At 39.7% G+C, this 18,068-nt stretch overlaps 1 protein-coding gene across 6 annotated transcripts in view; it reads right to left on the minus strand.

Annotated features, from left to right (window-relative positions):
- The window catches only part of sema6bb (sema domain, transmembrane domain (TM), and cytoplasmic domain, (semaphorin) 6Bb), a 426,944-nt gene that overhangs the window by 33,160 nt on the left and 375,716 nt on the right, over positions 1 to 18,068 (minus strand). For all 6 annotated transcript variants that reach the window (XM_052037846.1, XM_052037845.1, XM_052037844.1 and 3 more), the window contains 2 exons: positions 12,416 to 12,547; positions 4,734 to 4,883 (listed from right to left, as the gene is read on the minus strand). In XM_052037846.1, the coding sequence (XP_051893806.1) occupies positions 4,734 to 4,883; positions 12,416 to 12,547 (282 nt within the window). The remainder of the gene's footprint in view (positions 1 to 4,733; positions 4,884 to 12,415; positions 12,548 to 18,068) is intronic.

Raw genomic sequence — 18,068 nt, forward strand, 5'->3', positions numbered from 1 at the left:
ATAACGGAAGACATAAAAACTAAGTAGTTTCCAGGAACATTTAATAAAACATGGCACACGACCTATTTCTATCTGCAACACCTGAAGGTATAGCTTGAAAAGTTACAGCATCAAAGTATGGTCTATCATCAATCTCTCTTAAGTCCTCTGTCAACAGTCCATGTTGAATTTTGCAACATTTACCAACCACAGCTAATTCCCAAGAGAACCCTTTCATGCTGTTGGTCAAAGGATACTATTAAATTCTACTTAGTATGCCTGATAGAGGGTGGATGGAATTTAGTGAAAATTTCTGAATTTACACAATATGGATCGAATGTTGTCAAACAGATAACTGCTGTAAAATTGTACTAACATTTCAGGCTTATTTAAAATGAGGAATACAATTTGGGAGTTTGCCAACTTCTGTTTTCTGCCAGGGTAATTGCTTCAGACATCAAGAAGGAAAAGTACTCCTGCATAGTGAACACTGACTGTTTGCTATACCAACAGCCAGCACACTTGTATAAGGATCCACAGATTGCTTCAGGGCACATGAAGTTTTCTGGTATATCAGGTAGTTATAAAATATTCTCCATTCTGAGAACATGAGAAGCTTATGCCAAGCTGGCTGGCAGTGTAGTTTCTGATTGCTGCTGAACTTCCAGCTCTGTTTAGCAGTCCAAACACTGAGCCTTGCAGAAACCCTTGCAACTATGTGTTGCAGCATTTGCGATAGTGAAGTAGTTCTATGCCTCATTCAATCTTATTATTGGGAAATGTTAATGAAGGCCTCCAGGGCAAGATGTAAGCAAGGTTAGCAAAGGTAGCTGGGAACACAAGATAAATGAAGAAGCCTTGATTAAAACCTATACACTGAAGGAGGACGGGAACTAAACATTTTTGAGAAAAACAAAACTGGGCACACTTGAACAAATCTTGGTTTTAATGCTGCAAAGATTCAGGAAGATGGTAGAAAAGGATGGTATCACTGGAGCTTCAGGAAAAAAGAGGAATAGAAAGAAACATTTATTGTTTCCTAATTTACCAAGGCACCTAAGTGCCTGAAAATGGTTTAAGGTGCAACAAATCTGAAGGGGGAATATTGTGGCCTCGTGGTTTAGTAACATAAGCAATCATTCATGGACAAGTTTTTTAAGCATAACCTAACTACAGATTATTTTTAATAAAACATCAGAAAGGAGGTACCTTAGGGAACTCTAATCTGAGGAGAAGTAAGTGTTGGTAGTGCAACCACAAGTTTGCATTTAGTCCAAGAAACAACAGTTGAAGATGCTCATTATTGGCTGGGATACAAGGGTCAGTGTTACAACCTTATGCTTGCTTCCACAACAGTGCAGTCTCAAGACAGGCGACTTGTAACTGGGATGATGGAGACACCGGACATTGTGCTGGACAGGGATAGGCCAGTTTACATTTGGAGTCTAAGAAGGGTGAAGGGTGGGGAACCAGTAAATAAAGCGTTGGTGTAGTTATGTTTGGAGCTGGGAGTAAATGCTTCTGCAAAGGAATGGCTTACATAAAAGTGAATATGTGAGTTTTAAGGTCTGTAGTCAGTTTAGGGAAGAACTAAGGTGATGAGGCTACAAACACTGGCATTTGTACTTGAAGGTGCTGATTACCTTGAAGGGCACTAGGGGTCAGTGTTACAACCTTATGAAAGCTCCCACAGACACACTGCCTCAAACAAAGAACTTTTATTATTCTGTGACCTTCTGAACATTGCACCTTCCAAAAACACATGACAAAACTTTCCCCTACCCAGGGAAAGGTTGGAATCAGTGGCGGCTTTGATAATATAATAATTTGAGCTGGAGGAAGTTTAAACCAACCGAACCTCAGTGCAAAATGACACCATGGATGGGTGAAGGAGGTGGCCACGAAACAGAACTGGACGTTCCTGCTGATTATATGGAAGCTGACCCGATGTCTGGGCATGGCATTGCCAAGTGGTAGCATGCAGATGAGTTAAAGGAGGGGATCAAAGATGAACCCTTAAGGTAGTGAAGAGGTCACAGCGGGACAGTTGAAAGGAAAGACAAACTACTCCTGGGAATCCAGTTGAATGGGAAGGAGTGAAGCCATGCAAAGGGCAGGGCTACAGAACTGGATCATGTATTGTTGGACTGTGAGGTTGACTTTGCTGAAGGAACATCAATAAGCTTGAGGAAGAACAGAATCACAGATGGACATTGTTCAGGGCTCTGATTAAGTCAATTGTGTAAGAAGAATAAAACTGTAAAGTTTCAAATAGAAAATTAAGGAAAAGATGACCGTTGGAAGGCTTGATATGTTCAAGGAGTTTAGGGAAGGAGGTGAAATTGGCAAGATTGGTGGGCTGAGTCAGTTAATATACAATTATGCATAGAATATATGGACCTCTGGAAGAACTATTCCCCTTCCATTTGAATTCAGCATAGTACCGCTGACTTTTGCAGAAGATAGTGTTTTGTGACTGGAAACTATCTTCCTCTGGTGACTAATTCTTGGGATTTAGGTTATCCAATGAGAAGAATTTGAGTCGATTTGACTCATACTTATCTGAGCTTAGTGGAATGAGAGGTGATCTCCTTCAGATCCACAAGATTCTGAAAGGGATTTGTCAGGGTAGATGTTGAGATGTTATTTTCTCAGGCTGGAGTGTCTACATAGAGGAGGCATGATCACAGGCTAAAGGGTGGGTCTTTTAGGACTATGAAGTGGGGAATTTCCTTATTCACAAGATTCTTAATTCTCTGCTCCCGATGGCTATCGATGCTCAGTCCATAATACCATAAGACATAGGAGCAAAATTAGGCCATTTGGCCCTTCGAGTCTGCTCGGCCATTTGATCATAGCAGTTAGGTTCAAGGCTAAGATCAATAAATTATCAGACACTTAGGGAAAGGAAGGGTGAGCAGGAAAGTGGACGCTCAGGCAGCAGTGGGACGGGCCACACCCTTACATTCAGCAACATCCCTCTGCAAAATGTTAGCCTGTCCAATATCTTGGAGTCATCACTGCAGCTGAGGGACAATGGAACAAGTGGCCTGTTATCTCTCTGCTTCAATGTTTACGTGAAGGATTGTGAACAGGAGCAGGAGCAGTTCATTAAGGAGCTGCTTCAATATAAGGATTTCTGCCATATACATGTGGAATAAGACAAATGGACTGGATCAGAAATCTTTCCGGGCACATTCTCTGCAGCAACAGACATGTGGCTGTGCTCAATTCTTTAGAGTACTATAGCAGTCACCAGTATATTTTCACATTTATACCAGGAGCACAAACGATGCATCTTAATGTTTTTGTCAGTCCAAAACATTAAATACTAACAGCACAGCTTCATGCATCACTTCTCCTGCCTCTTAAACTATCCCCAGACATTGCTATGGTCACAAGCTCAAATGTGTAAGTTTAAACACGGAGCATCATCAACTGAACCAGGATATTGGAGCAGAAATCCAACCCAAGGAACATGCATTCCTCGGGGGTCCAGGGCTGCTGGGCTTGGATGGTCTCAGCAATCACTGGGTTCAATTTGGTGAGACCTTTGTCTCGGCTGCAGTAGCCTCTCCTGGCTTTGTTATTCTGATACCCAGCTCACTAAAATGTTTGGGAACATACCCTGCTGCATCACAGTGAGAGTAGAGAGGGGTAAAATTCAGTTGATGTTGAGCATTCATGAAAATCAAATGAAGCAAATATCACCATTTGTACTGAACAGTTGTCCGATCCACTGCCCACCATTTTGCATCCTGGTTAAAGTTGGATTTCACTAAGTTTTTCCTTTTACTGTCAGAGAAATGTCTGTCTGGATGGGTTTCAGGAGGGTGGATATTAATGGAAAGCAGAATCCTCTTTGAGGCATTCTTCTGTGTTTATTTTATCTGGATCCCGTTTCCTTACAAGTTAAATGGCCCTTTGAATCCTGCCATTTCTTAGAACCATACTGACAGTGCCAAACTTGTTTAAACTCAAAGACCGCTGCCAAAGTTTACAATTGTTTGTTCACATTTGCCACTTTCTCAGGCAAAGGATAGGGAACATTACCCTGGAGCTACCAATGTGAGATGAATCACTGCCAGCCAACATGCATGGTTGGCTATTTATTTTTTTATATTAGGAGAGCAACCTTAGAATTCCATCTAAGGTTCCAAACATGTTTCAGACAGAGACCTGCTTCAAGGGATCCAGTACAGCTGGCAATGATGGTGTGACTGCCCATGGGGTTGTACACTGCTCAGCTTGATAGAAATTGTTATACTGGGACCTGATAACTGGGTCATATTAGCATTCCGCACACATGAACCAAGTATGTGTTGATGCAAGGTTGCAGTACCTACATATTTAAATTTATTTACTGTTACTACCACAGGATAAGCCAAATATTGCAAGGGAACAGAGTAGGGCTTGGGCTGAGAGCAGACTCATGCTCAGGTTTCATCACTGCCATCGGGTTCTTGAACCGACCTGAAAAATCCTAATTCTACCTCGGACTATAGTTCTCTCAACTTGCACTAACATCATTATGTTTATTTTTGTTTATTTTGTTGTGTAAATTATGTGTAATTTATGCTTGTTATGTTTGTAACGTACTGTGCTCCTGCTGTAAAAAGCTAATTTTCATGGCATTTATACCCTGGGTATATATGCCCATGACAATAAACTTGAACCTGAATTCATATCAGAAGTCATGAAAAAATTGAACCCTCTTTTAAAATGCTCTTGAAGACTGCGTCTTTGAATTTCACCTGATGGTTGTCTTTATAATCCATGGCCCATGGTTTAATGAGGGAACTGTATCATCCATCAGTGGGTGAGTCTTCACGAAGTTCAACATCTCATCCGGAAATCCATTAGAGGAGTTGTATTTTGTTCCTGGTTCCGCACAGCAGCCGGGTCTGAATGGGTGAGAAAGAGGAGTTTATAGATAACATGTGACACTCAGTCAGAAGTGCATACTGACATCTTAAGCAATTCAGACCACTGGACCAATTAAGTTATTTTTTGTTGGTCCATCAATTTTTCATCAGTCTCATTAGTTAATGGGAGCTTGCTGTGCACAAAATAGCTACCATGTTTCTTCCATTATAACACTTCAAGAACATAGGCTAGATGTTCTAAAAATGTACGTCTTTCTTTTATTCAGTTGGAAAGGTGACATCTAACTTTTCCAGTACTATAGCTAGGTTTTACTCATTCAGAAAATCCCTTCATCAAGACACCTTTGATGAATTACAAAAAATACGGACACGACAATCTTCTTGACATTATTTGCACAGGTTCAACCACTCAGAGATGCTCTTTGGTGCATTTCAGTTGTCAGAATTGGAAAGTGAATGCAGGACACCAAGGATTAGTAATGTTCTCATCATGGGAAGTAGATTCAGGGACATATTTCTTAGGTCTACCTTTGTCTGTCTGTATATGGGCTTGGTGAGTGAACAGGGGTCAGCAAGGTGTGGAAGAGATGTGGTAGAGCAATTCACAGCCTCTGTTTGTCTCTGACACATTGTAAACATTGGTCTGAGTGTCCAAAATGCAAAAAAATTCCATTGTTTAGCACAAATGTTAAAAGAAGACATATTATGATGTCATGACCTCACTACAGAATTTTCTTTATTTTAACTGCCAGAACTAAACTGCTCCATTTTGTTTCACCTTGTCGTCATGTTGAGTTTTCTGTTTGCCACGTCAGCAGAATCGAAAGAAGAAAGACCCATGTGGATTGTGGTATTTTTATTCATAACTCTGTTGGTCTTTGACAGTTTAAATGTGGACACTTTCAACTTTTATTCAAGGAAATGTAACATAATCCACATTTCTTGCATATGCTTTATGTTTTCTGGAGTTCACTCTCCAGAATTGTTAACATCAGCCACATATTTTAATTTCAACAGCATGCCACAAGCTCTAGGACCTTGTATCTTACCTCCCGCATCAGCGGACTAACTAAGAGGTTGAAGAATTTAGTTTCAACACTTCAGTAGTTTATTAGAAATATAAAACCAACTTAATTTATGTGTCATTCACAGTCAGCAAGGAATTCATATACTTCCATAGCAAATAATATCAGTAGGTCTGTTGATGAAACCTTTAGCACCTTGAGGTTGTTCCATAATGACTTCAGTCCTGAAATCCCCCACTGCACCATGATCCTCTCTTTTGTATACCCTGGGGTGATGCCCAATTTTGAATTCTTGTCAACTGGATTATAGTGGGAACCTGACAGAGCACAATCTGAATTTTCTAATTAAAAATTTAAAAGGACATGCTCTTTGGTCTTTAGTAATATTAACTGCTTTCTGAAGAAGGGTCCTGACCCAAAACATTGACCGCCTGTTTTTCTCCGCGGATACTGCCTGGACTGCTGAGTTTCTCCAGCATCATAGTGTTTTTCATCTAGATTCCAGCATCTACAGTCCTTTGTTTCTCTTAACTGCTTTCTTTCTGGAATTATCTCCTGAAATAATGTTTCTGCTGTTAATTTACATTGTTTTTCCATCATTGCCAGATGCTTAATATAGTGTGCCTTCTGGTGAAGCTGATAATAGAAGACAAATCTCAGTCCTTCTTCCCTTACCTTGATCTATTATATTCAGCTTCAAGGAATGCCTCAGTGTTGCGTTGGGACCCATCTGCAGTGAAATCCTGCCTTGTTTTCCATTTACTAGTTTAATTTACCCTAGATATATTTGATAACAACCATTTTACATCACTCTATGTTTCATCTTTAATATCTCCAAAGCACACACTCAACCTCACTCATCAAAAGCCTGTCAAAGCTCCTGTACCTTGCCTGATTTTTCCTCCTCTAGGTTTTCTCCCTCCCATAGGGAAGAATAGTGTTTGATTTGACTTGTGAAATGAACAATTATGGATCATTTAAGATCTTCATCCTGAGTGTTAAATCTTGACAGCAAACCTCTTCTCAGTGACATGGGATCAGCATAATCAGGAATGGGTTTGTGGGAAAATGGTACCAAGGGAAGGGATGCTAAGGGATATTTAAAGGTTAAAGTCTGGTAACAAACAAAACAAGGTTGTCCAAGAGATTCCAGTAGGATGTGATTGCGTTGGAGAGAGTAGAGAGGAGATTCGCCGGGATGTTGCCTGGACTGAAGAACATTAGTTATGGGGAGAGATTGGATAGGCTGGGCTTGTTTCCCCAGAGCAAAGGAGGCTGAGGGTGACCTGACAGAGGTATATAAGATTATGAGAGGTACAGATAGGATAAATACTCAGAATCTTTCTCCCATGGCAGGGGTATCAAAAACAAAAGACCATCAGTTTAAGATGAGAGGAAGGAGATTTAAAGGGGATCTGAGAGGTAAGTTTTATTTTTACACAGAGGGTGATTGACATCTGGAACCTGCTGCCAGAGAAAGTGGTGGAATCAGATACAATTACAGCATTTAAGAGGCATTTAAGCAGACACTTAAATAGGCAAGGCATAGTAGGATACAGTATTAGTGTGGGCAGATGGGATGTGTAGATGGGCAAAAAGGTCAGCATGGGCCTGTTTCTGAGTTGTACAAATCTATGACCAATGGTTAGAATTGATAGAGACCATAAAGATCAATCTGGAGATGATGCAGCTTAGTGATCAGCTCTATGTGTCAGATGGCCTAGGACTTCCAAACTCACTTGGTGTTGACCCAACCAGCTGGAACTACCATATACATGATGGAAAAGATATGCAAAGTCAAGTCCAGATCCTACAGTGACAGATGATAACATAGGAAGAAATACTAATGAGGCCTTAAACACCACATACATAAAGATTACCTTAATGACAAGAGACACAACATAGTACTCCATGGTATATTTCTATCACTTTAGAAAGGAGAGTTGTATAAGAACATACGAAATAGGAGCAAGGGTTGGACATTCAGCCTTTCAAACATAACTGGCCATCCAGTAAGAACTTAACTGATCTTCTTCCTCAATTCCATTTTTCTTTTACTGCCCCCATACCCTTTCTTAACTAGAAGGGTGACATTTACTACCTTTTGTTAAATCTGTGGAATTTTGGAAGATGACAAGCCAGTGCATCCACCGCCTCCACAGATGCCTCCATAGGATTCAGATTATTACGTCCTAGGGATTTATCACCTTTCAGTCCTGTTAATTTCTCCAAAAACTTTTTTTTAAACTAATGTTATCTTCTTTGAGCATCTTAGTCCCAATAGACTTGTAATTCTGTATTACCTTCTGGATGTTTCCAGCATCTTCTTCACTGAAGATGGATACAAAATATTTGCTTAATTTCTGTCATTTTCTTTCTCCCAGTATAATTTCTCTTGTCTGGGTCCATAAGATTTTGTTTTCTCTTTTTACCCACCTATAGAAGATTTTACTGTCTTATACTCATTTATTATTAGATTACACCTATGTTCTGCTTCTCAATGCCTTGGTTCCTCTTTGCTCAATTCAGAAATTTCCTCAGTCCTCAGCTACTGATATTGGATGTTTGACTAAACACATTAAAAGTGCTATAAAAAGAAAAAAAAAACAACTTTAACACACTTTGAAGGGTTTGGAACATACAAAATTCTAACAGGCTTGACTGGGTGGATGTAAGGATGATGCTTCTCTTGAGTGAGGGTCAGTACCTCACATTAGAGTGAAGGCCATTCAGGACTGAGAGAAGACATTTCCAGAGGATAGTGAATCTTTGGAATTCTCTACATGAAAGAACAGTGGAAGCTCAATAGCCGAGTATGGATGAATAAAGTTTTGGTTATTAAGGGAATCAAAGGATATGGGGTTAGTAAAGGAAAGTGGTGTTGAGGTAAACGATTTGTGTGACTTTACTGAGTGAGTGGTGGAGCAGGTGTGGTGGGCAAAGAAAAAGTTGTCTCACTGGGATAAATATAAAATTATGCAGAAACAAGAATTAACAATGGATCATGAGGGCTAGAGGACCAAAAAGGCACTCAAAACAAATCAATCTCATGAGTTAGATTAAAGTTAAAGGGTAGAACAACTCTGGTGATTATTAAGGTACTGAGAGAGTGGTTGAAATTGGGTCACTGACAGCATTTGAGAAGTATCCAGATGAGCACTTGAATTGGGTTAGCAGAGAAGGCAATGGACCAAGTGCTGGGAGATGGGATTCACACAGAAGGGTGCCCACGGGTTGGCGTGGATGAGTTGGGCTAAATGGCTTGTTTCCATACCGTACTATGCTATGATTCTATAAGAAGAGATTCAGAAACAACTGAAGTTTGAAAACAGGTAAACATAGTGTGTATGTTTAAAAAAGTAACAAAAAAAACATAAGCAACTATTGACAGATTAATTTTGATTCACCACTGTACATCTTATTGTTCCAGATATTTTTTCTCTTTTTCCATCTTTCTCTCTCTGCTCCTCTGTTTTATTTTAATCTCCCCTATCTACATTTCCCCAAGGTAGATCACCTGTGATTAACAAGCCTTCACCACCCTCTCTCAGTCAGCACCACTACTAATGTCATTAAGTCTTGTAGTTATTGCTCTTACTTTCTTCCTTCCCTGAAACTTGAAAACGTCTGATTTCTAAGTCCTTTCAGTTCTGATGAAAAATCATGGATCTGAAAGCTTAACTCTGTTTCTTTCCCCATAGATGCTGCCTGACCTGCTGAGTGCTTTCAACATTTTCCATTTTCATTACAAACCAATTAGTCCTAATTCTATTTCACACGAAATAATGAAATCAATCATTAAGGATTCAAATTGGAGATGACCTGGACAACAGCCTAATAGATAGCTGTCAGCATTGCTTTAGATTGAGAAGCTCCAATGTGTCCAGGGATTTTCTTTCCAGGAAGTGACAGACCATATACACAATGATAGATAATAAAATGTTGTATACAGAGACTTCTAAAAAGTTTCACTTGAGAGATTACCAATAGAGTTCAAAGCTGTCAGGAATCAGGGTATAACACAACATTAAAATCTCACTGTGAGACTACTGGAAGAGTAGAAAACAACAGGCGATTATGAAACAATACAGAAACAACAGAGTGAACAAAAAGGATTATGAGGGGCCAAACAGCAGCAGATGTTATTTAATGTAATGAGTGTAAAGCACTGAATGCAAAACTGTAAACCAGGCAATGTGCATATTTGATGAATGATACTGAAATTGCTCGAAGCTAAAAGACACTTTGGATTCTTAGCAGAATCAATACTCAACATCCAAAGATCACAGATCAGCAATTAACAAAGCCAATAAAATGTTGAACCATGTATCCAAAACAATAGAGTGGAAGTCAAACTGCATGTTGAGTGCTGCATCTAAATCTAGTCACTCAGCCTCAGAATCATGCAGACACTGGAAGCAATGCAAAAAGAGCCACAAAACTGAACTCCAGTCTTTGGGATCTGATTCGTGAGAAGGAATTGGAGAAATTTGGTCTATTCTTGCTGGATGGAAAGCATTTAAAAGATATTCTTAAGCATATGGAAAAGGTGACCCTAGAAAATTAATTTAAAATACACTGAAAGAGTAGGATCAGAGGACTTGAGTTGTTAACGGTAACTTCAGCATTGATATCAAGAGATTTCCCTTCAAGCGGAGAATAATCAGTCTTTGGCAGGACATCTATGCGTGATAAGTGCAAAGATCCAGAGGATCATTCAATGAGCAAATGGATGCAGTGAATGATGTTTTACAGTGTTGTGGTTGAATATTCTACATGGATTAAATGGTTTCCCTCAGCCTAAAGTATCATTTGATAACATCTCTTTTTTCCAGCTTAGGACTCAAGTATGGATCTTGTTAAACATGCCGAAATATTTACAATGGGACTGATGAAGTAAACAAGTTACTTTGCTTTAATTCTTCCAGTGCCATGAAGTTGATTTCCCACAGTACTTGGTTTGTTACAGCAGCTTTGTGTATAAACTTTAGATAAAGTTCAGTTCTGAATGATTATCATGGCAGTTTTTTGGAGTCTAATATACTGATCTCCAAACAAAACTAATAAGGATCCATTTGTAAACCAATCTACTAATATTTCAATCTCTGGGAAAGTATTGTACAAAGTTGTTTAAAATTTTGGAATTAAATTCAAGGAATTTCTGTCAGAAACATTCCATTAGTGTTATTATTTTGGCAAAGCACGGTTTTCTCTTGTCTTTATAGCATAACAATCCTTTCATATCTACATAACAAGATGTGAGACATTAAACAGAACACACTAATAAAATGCTTTATCTCTGCACAAAGCAGGCAAATGTGATACCAATTTTTCACACAGCAGAATCCTGCAAATGTCAACGAGAGGACTGTCCAATTGTTTTTTTTATTGAGGGAAGAGTTAGAGAGAGCCTCACACTACACTTCAGGCCGTGCCATGGACTTTTTGACATGCATTTGAATGGAGCCTAGTTTAATGTGACTCATTGGATGAACCCATCAACAACTGGCACTTCATCAATATTGCACTGACGTGTCAGCACAGATTACATCCTTATATCCTGGAAATGGCTTAAATTTACAAGTTTCTGACTTTAGAGGTGGGAAACAAGCTGACAGCGAATGTTTCTATTGTGTGAATTTTGCTTTCTACACATTTTTCTATCCAATTATTAAGCTTTAAATCATTTGGTGAATCAGGAGTTTGGACACCAGCCTTTTGACTCCAGAACCCAGCCTTAAAAACAACCTATACTGCAAATTGCATATACAGTTTTCTCTGACTTCTGGAGCCCTTGTGATAAAGTGGTGATTGCTTCAAAAGGGGGCGAGCCCACAGCTCAAAATTTTCTGAAGTCAGGTTAAGGTCGTCCTCACTCAAGAGAAGCCTCAACTTGCATGAAAAATACATGTAGGACATAGAAAAACAGAAGCAGGAGTTGGCCATTTGGCCTTTGCAGCCTGCTCCATGATCCCATGTGATCACTGCTAATCCCTTAACTCAATACCGCACTCCCAATCTTTCCCTGTACCCCTTGCATGCCTTTTGCACCTAAAAGTCTACCTATCTCCTTAAATATATTCATTGGCTTTGCCTCCTGTGGTAGAGGATTCCAGAGGTTTGCCACCTTCTGAATGAAGAAACATTTTCTCATCTGCATCCTACATGTCATGGACACCAACTCTCTGAACCTTAAGGGTTCCTTTGATACTTTGAGCCCACCAAATGCGACCACAACCTTCACTATCCCCACCCCCAGCAACCTACCTTCTCTGGTGACACAACCCCGGGTCCGAATCATCATCTCATGACGGTTGACACTCCCTCCCCACCTGACCCTTGATCCTGAATGGAAATTTACAGTAGGGTGTCAGCTACAATTCCCATCTAGCACATCCATTTGGGCACTTCAGAATTTCCAAGTTAAGGTATTAAATTTGCAGTTTTAACATCTTGTCTCCAAAAGATTCAAGAGATTTCATTTTGAACTGTATTGTGTGACATGGTATCGAATGGTTCACTTACCTTGGCTTTGGAACCAATTCCTCAGGAACCGGTGTCCAGATAGACTCTGGGGACTTCTGCTCCTTGAAACGTCCGTCAAAAATGCTGGAAATCTGCTCCATGTCGAAGGCACAGATGGCAGATCCAGGAATGCTTCAACAAATCGAGAAAGATAATGCACAGTCAGTATTCCCAACTACATCCTCACCCAGGATGTAAAGGCCAAACCAGGAAACAATTCCAAAAACCGAAGTCTCCTCGTTGACTTACTTGTTCTTGATAGCAAAGCAGCACTTCACCATAAGGTGCCAAAGCTGTACGGGAAGATGGCCAAGGCAGCCTCCAGATACTTGTCTAAAACTCACCAAATTGTGTTCCCCAATAATTACCTTTCACAAGAATAAAATTCACCCAATAAGCTTGAAAAAATACCTGACTAGTTATCAGGGGAGTATGATGGAGATATGAATGTGATGGAGACAGGAATAGATGGCAATGGTATTAGGTGATAAGGGGTGGGAGGAAGCTCGTGGTGTGCACAAGCAGCAGCGTTAGTTGGCCAGATAACTTTGTTTGGTGCCTACTAGGTGAGTGATACTCTATTTAAGCACATTTATTAATGATATTCTGTGTGTGCGCAATTAAACAGATTCTTTATCTTATCGAGGTTAGCACAGTGGCACAGCTCATAGAGCTGCTGCCTCACAGCTCCAGTGACCCGGGTTCAGTCCTGACCTCTCGTGCTGTTTGTGTGGTGTTTGCATATTGTCCCTGTGATCCTGTGGGTTCTCTCTGTGCACTTCAGCTTCCTTCCATGTGCCTAGGTCATGTGGGTTGGTAGATTAAATGGCCAACGTAAATCGCCCTTAGTGTATAAGTGGATATCAGAATCTGGGGGACGTTGAAGGGACTGCGGAGAGAATAAAATGGGATTAGTGTAGAATTAGCATAAATGGGTGTTTGATGGTCAATGCAGACTCAGTGGGTTGAAGGACTTGTTTCCATGCTATTGGAATGGTTCTCCGTTGAATTTAATCCATTATAAGGCAGGACAGATCATTCCGGGAATGTGAAGTCAGTCGAAGTTATAAAGCATTGAAATTTCTGAACAGGATGTGCAGGGACAGGGAAACAACATTCAAAAGCATTGGTTTGGCTTGGATATAAAATATTTAACTTTGATCAAAACTAAATCAAGCTTCATTATGCAAGCAGTGCTGCAGTCAGCAGGAGGCATATCTAGGGAGCAACCCAATTTATGAAGGTGGAAACCCCTTGGCAAAGCAACCTAAAACCAGAGCAGAGCAGTTACAACAAAATCATAGGGCTGTGGATTCAAGCCAACAACAAGTTAGGGTAGCTCTGCCAAAACTGAGTCCACTTGGGGTTTCAACAACTGTCAAGAGAGGAATCTTCATCTCATTCCTTTGGGCTAAAGCTGAAAAATTAAAGAGGAGACATACTTTTAACTGGCTTTCTTCACAAATGCTTGGAGTGAATTATTTTTCCTATTAAATAGACAATGAAACAAACTTTCAGCCAGTCTGGTGATGTTGGGTCACCATGTGACATTGCCCTGAACCCATAGGACCAGACTGTGCAGAGTTGTAACACGTACCTTTCTAAATGTTTCATTGTTGACAAGTTCATTCTCACTGACCTTAACTGTTACTTGCCATGTTTAAACCATGCAAATTACCTGCATTACAATAAACAATGCAAATCACAGAAAGTTGTTCTAAAGTCCTACCTCTCACTGTTCACATGCACGTCAAGTATTAATTTTGAGGAGCACCTGCTCACTATAACCTGCTCACTCAAGCTCATTTCTGCTTCTATCAGAATTACAGCCTTGATCCAAACATCCATACAAATATCAGTGGGAAGGTAGAATAAACTCTTGGTAGTAAGACAGCACTTCACTGATTTCCGCACCAAGGATTCCTAAGAAATCTCAGTCAACAAAGTGCTAGGAATCACAGCCATCACAGGAAGACAGCCATAGTAGCAGGAAGCCAATACTGCAGCCCCAGGACATCACTGCAGGAGACAGAATGTGTTCACAAACATGAAGTAATCACAGGGCAGAAATAGAAGTGGAAACCAACAGTGTTTATGCTCTACACTAGCTTCCTCCCATTCCTCTTCAATTAACACCATATTTCCTTCTATATATTTCTGTGTAACGTTAAGTGGGTGATTCTAGCAAGGTCACATTTATTGGCTTTCCTAATATGTAATAGCATCGTTTAAACAAGTTGGTGCTTGGATAGTTGAGAGGACATCGAGAGTCAGTTCCAGTGTGCCATGTGGAACTAGACCCAAATGTAGGGTGACAAATGCTCTCTCTCCCGAAGTTCATTAGTAAACCAACAGGATTTTTCCAATAATCCATTTTTTTTGTAGAAATCTAGACTGTTTTATTGAAAGCTTCAGAATTTGCCATAATAGGGTTTCAGTTCATTCCTTCTAGGTTACTGAACATTGAAACAGAAGTAAACCATTCAGACTCCTTGATTTGATACAAGAATTTCACTAGACTATCACTTTAACATCTTTGATCCATATCTATCAAAACCTTGACTTAATGTTAATCTATTGATCATAATTTTCGATATTTCAATAGACCCAGCAGCCACCGGCATAATTAATACAGAATCATAACCACTACATAACCATTATCCCAAGCAGCATCCCATGCCAAACCATCTTCAGCTGAATTATACATGAATTTCTCTTATCATAAAGTTATTTCTGGTATGTGGTTTTCTAGTGCTGAAGAATTGCAGGTTATCACGTCTTTCCTCATAACTCATCCCTCGATGATCCATCACTTCCTTCTCAGGTCATCTAGTATCAAGGAATAAATGTGAGCTTTCCAGCAGCATCCACCGAGTCATCAGAATAAAAGAGGCAGTCTGACAGCTGCAACATATACAGCCCCAGAGGAGAGCGGATGAGTGCAATATGACAGATTGCTTGTGTTCAGGGGAATGAGTTATAAAAAGTACTTCAGCTCTTGAGAAACCACATATCCAGAAAGGTCTTTTGAAGCACATTATATACCTAATAGGATAAAGAAATAAATGCAGATTTATTCAGGTGTACCGGGCCAACAGGTTAAGATGAGATCAAGTTTAAGGTTAGGAAGGGCAAGCTTAGGACAGATTACACAAAGCATTTATTTTGACAGCAGTATAAGTTGAGGCCAGGGTACTGCATTTATTTAAGATGTAACTAGATGCTAAAATGGCAAGTTGTACGGTTGGTCTCCTGGAAGGAAGAGGCCAAATGGGCTGAAGGGCCTTCTTCAACAGAATCATTCCAATGATCTTGTAAATCCCTCAAAGGCCAACGTAATAAGCTTTGACACTGGAGATGTAAGATACTTTTTAAGCTCTTGTTTCAAAAAGTTAGCCGAAAGAAATGCAAAAATTGCATACATATATTCCTTTTCATTTAAAACCTTGTTTTGCTTGAAACAATGAATCATATTTGATCAGCCTGTGCCTCAAGCATGCATGTCAGGCTTCTCCTCCAGCAGCACTAACCTTTTGCAGCCATGAGCACTGCTGCAGCTTTTCCAAGAAGTGATGCAGTCCAAGTGTGGCAACTGGGCCTCAGATGGTGGATCCAGAGCCCCCACCCTTGGATCGCCCTACTGGCCTTTTGAAAGCTTGTGCTGCCAAAGGCCTTTCGACTGATATCAAGTATTTCTGCTGAGCAGAGACATTCAAAAACTGTTGAAATATTTTTAAATAATTTAAAGGAATAGTGAATTATTTAAAAATTGAAAAATAATAAATTTAATTATTAACACAATATGTGGTGAAAAGTAATTAAAACATTAATATTAGATAATATAAAGGAAAGAGAAAACTAAATTCAAATTTTGCGTACAAGTTGGCGATCCCTCTCAAATGACTGGGGCTAAATATGCTGCCACGTCTGACTTAAGCTGAGGGGTCAGATACAAAGTGTATCCGGGCCATTAGCACAGAACCACGCCTGGGCCCAGAGGCAGGAGAAGTCAGTCACACTGGCATCTGACCTCCAGTGTGTTCCATACAACTCTGCTGCATTGCACAGGCACGGAATTATGGAATCTATTCATCCATGAGGAACAGAAAGTTGGCGGTTCTGAACAGCTGGCAAAAGATGAGTACATTTCAGGCCATTAACTGATATTAATATTAATAGAAATATGTTTGTACAACTTCAATTTAAATTCACAGATGATTTAATTAAGCAACCTTGAATAAAGATTAGCAGACAGTATATTTAAAAACATCTGCCATGTGGTTGTCACAATTGAGGCATCTTATTTTGTTATATATGTAAATTCCTGTGTTATAGTTTGGAAAAGAGCATAGGGGAAAGGAAGCCAATTATTCTCATCAATATCAGAGAAATACCCCAGTAACAGGGAATATCCTTTAAATGACCTGAAGATGTACCTATTCCCACCATTAAGATATTGCAGTCCATTTCCACTGATCATCCTGTACCAGTAAATTATGTTGCTTTAAACTATGTTCTTCTTTCACCCACCATATGCAATACTATGGACGATTTGCAAGTATAATGTGACATTTTCATAATGGAGTCAAATCAGTCAGAGTAATGCTATTCTAGGCATTGGACATTGTACATGCATGAGAAATTATGCACCCAAAGACAAAAATTGGTGAGCTAACCTACAAATGGTTGCAACAAAATGCTAAATACAGGATCGTTCAACTCTGTTCTGCAGAATTCTAATTTCAAGATGGGCTTTTTGGATAACCATGTTTCATGAAACAGAGGCAGACATATCTGGAAGTTCTCAGATTCCACTGCCAGTGAGAGGAAAGTCAGCATGGTTCCCACTCCTAAATACCATCCAGGGATCCATGTCAAAAATTAGGTTGCCAATTCACCAGGATTATGCTGAAGTTTCCCGGCAAGAAAAAAAACCTTATTGATGCTGCTATGAGCAACCAAGGAGAAAAACCAAAGCATTTTTCTTTCAGAATATTTATTTAGTAGTGAGAAAATTGTTGGAATTTGTTGAAACGTGGCTGCTTGACTGACAGGGTCTGTTGGATATGGGAAACTTCATGATGAAATCTCAAGGAATATGTCCATTGATAGTGGGCAGCACAAGCTGGAAGGACTATGTGTCAGTAACTCCTTGTGGGGAATTGCCATTATAAACTGGGACTCAATACCTTGGCTCATAAACACATAATAACCCACTGGGCATGACACTGAAGACCAAGCAACCTCAGTGGACAGAAAATTGTAGGGTAGACGGGAAAAAAAAATTCTAAAAATTGTGATAAAGATCAATTAGCCTCCCTTTGCATGCTCATTAAGTAATGACAACTATTTTCACTGCTCTTTAGTAGTTCAAGGTAAAAGCTTGGCTGCAAGTCACCCCAGTCTCTGTATTTTCCACTTTGTTATTTTTAATGACTTTGTCTCTGCCCTAATAATATTCTAGTGTGGCAGAAAATAGTCGTTACAGATAAATGCTCATTACTTCTGGTGTTTCTGTGTAGCCAGGTTGAAAAACAGCAGACAAGGTATAAAAAGAATTGCCTTGACAGATAAGGGCATGAAGAGACTTAAGTGAAACTTGGTGTCAAAGCTGATTAATTTCCCCATTGGTACACATCTTTCGTTTATTGAA

This window comes from Pristis pectinata, chromosome 24 (assembly GCF_009764475.1).
Source record: "Pristis pectinata isolate sPriPec2 chromosome 24, sPriPec2.1.pri, whole genome shotgun sequence".
Classification (NCBI taxonomy): Eukaryota; Metazoa; Chordata; class Chondrichthyes; order Rhinopristiformes; family Pristidae; genus Pristis; species Pristis pectinata.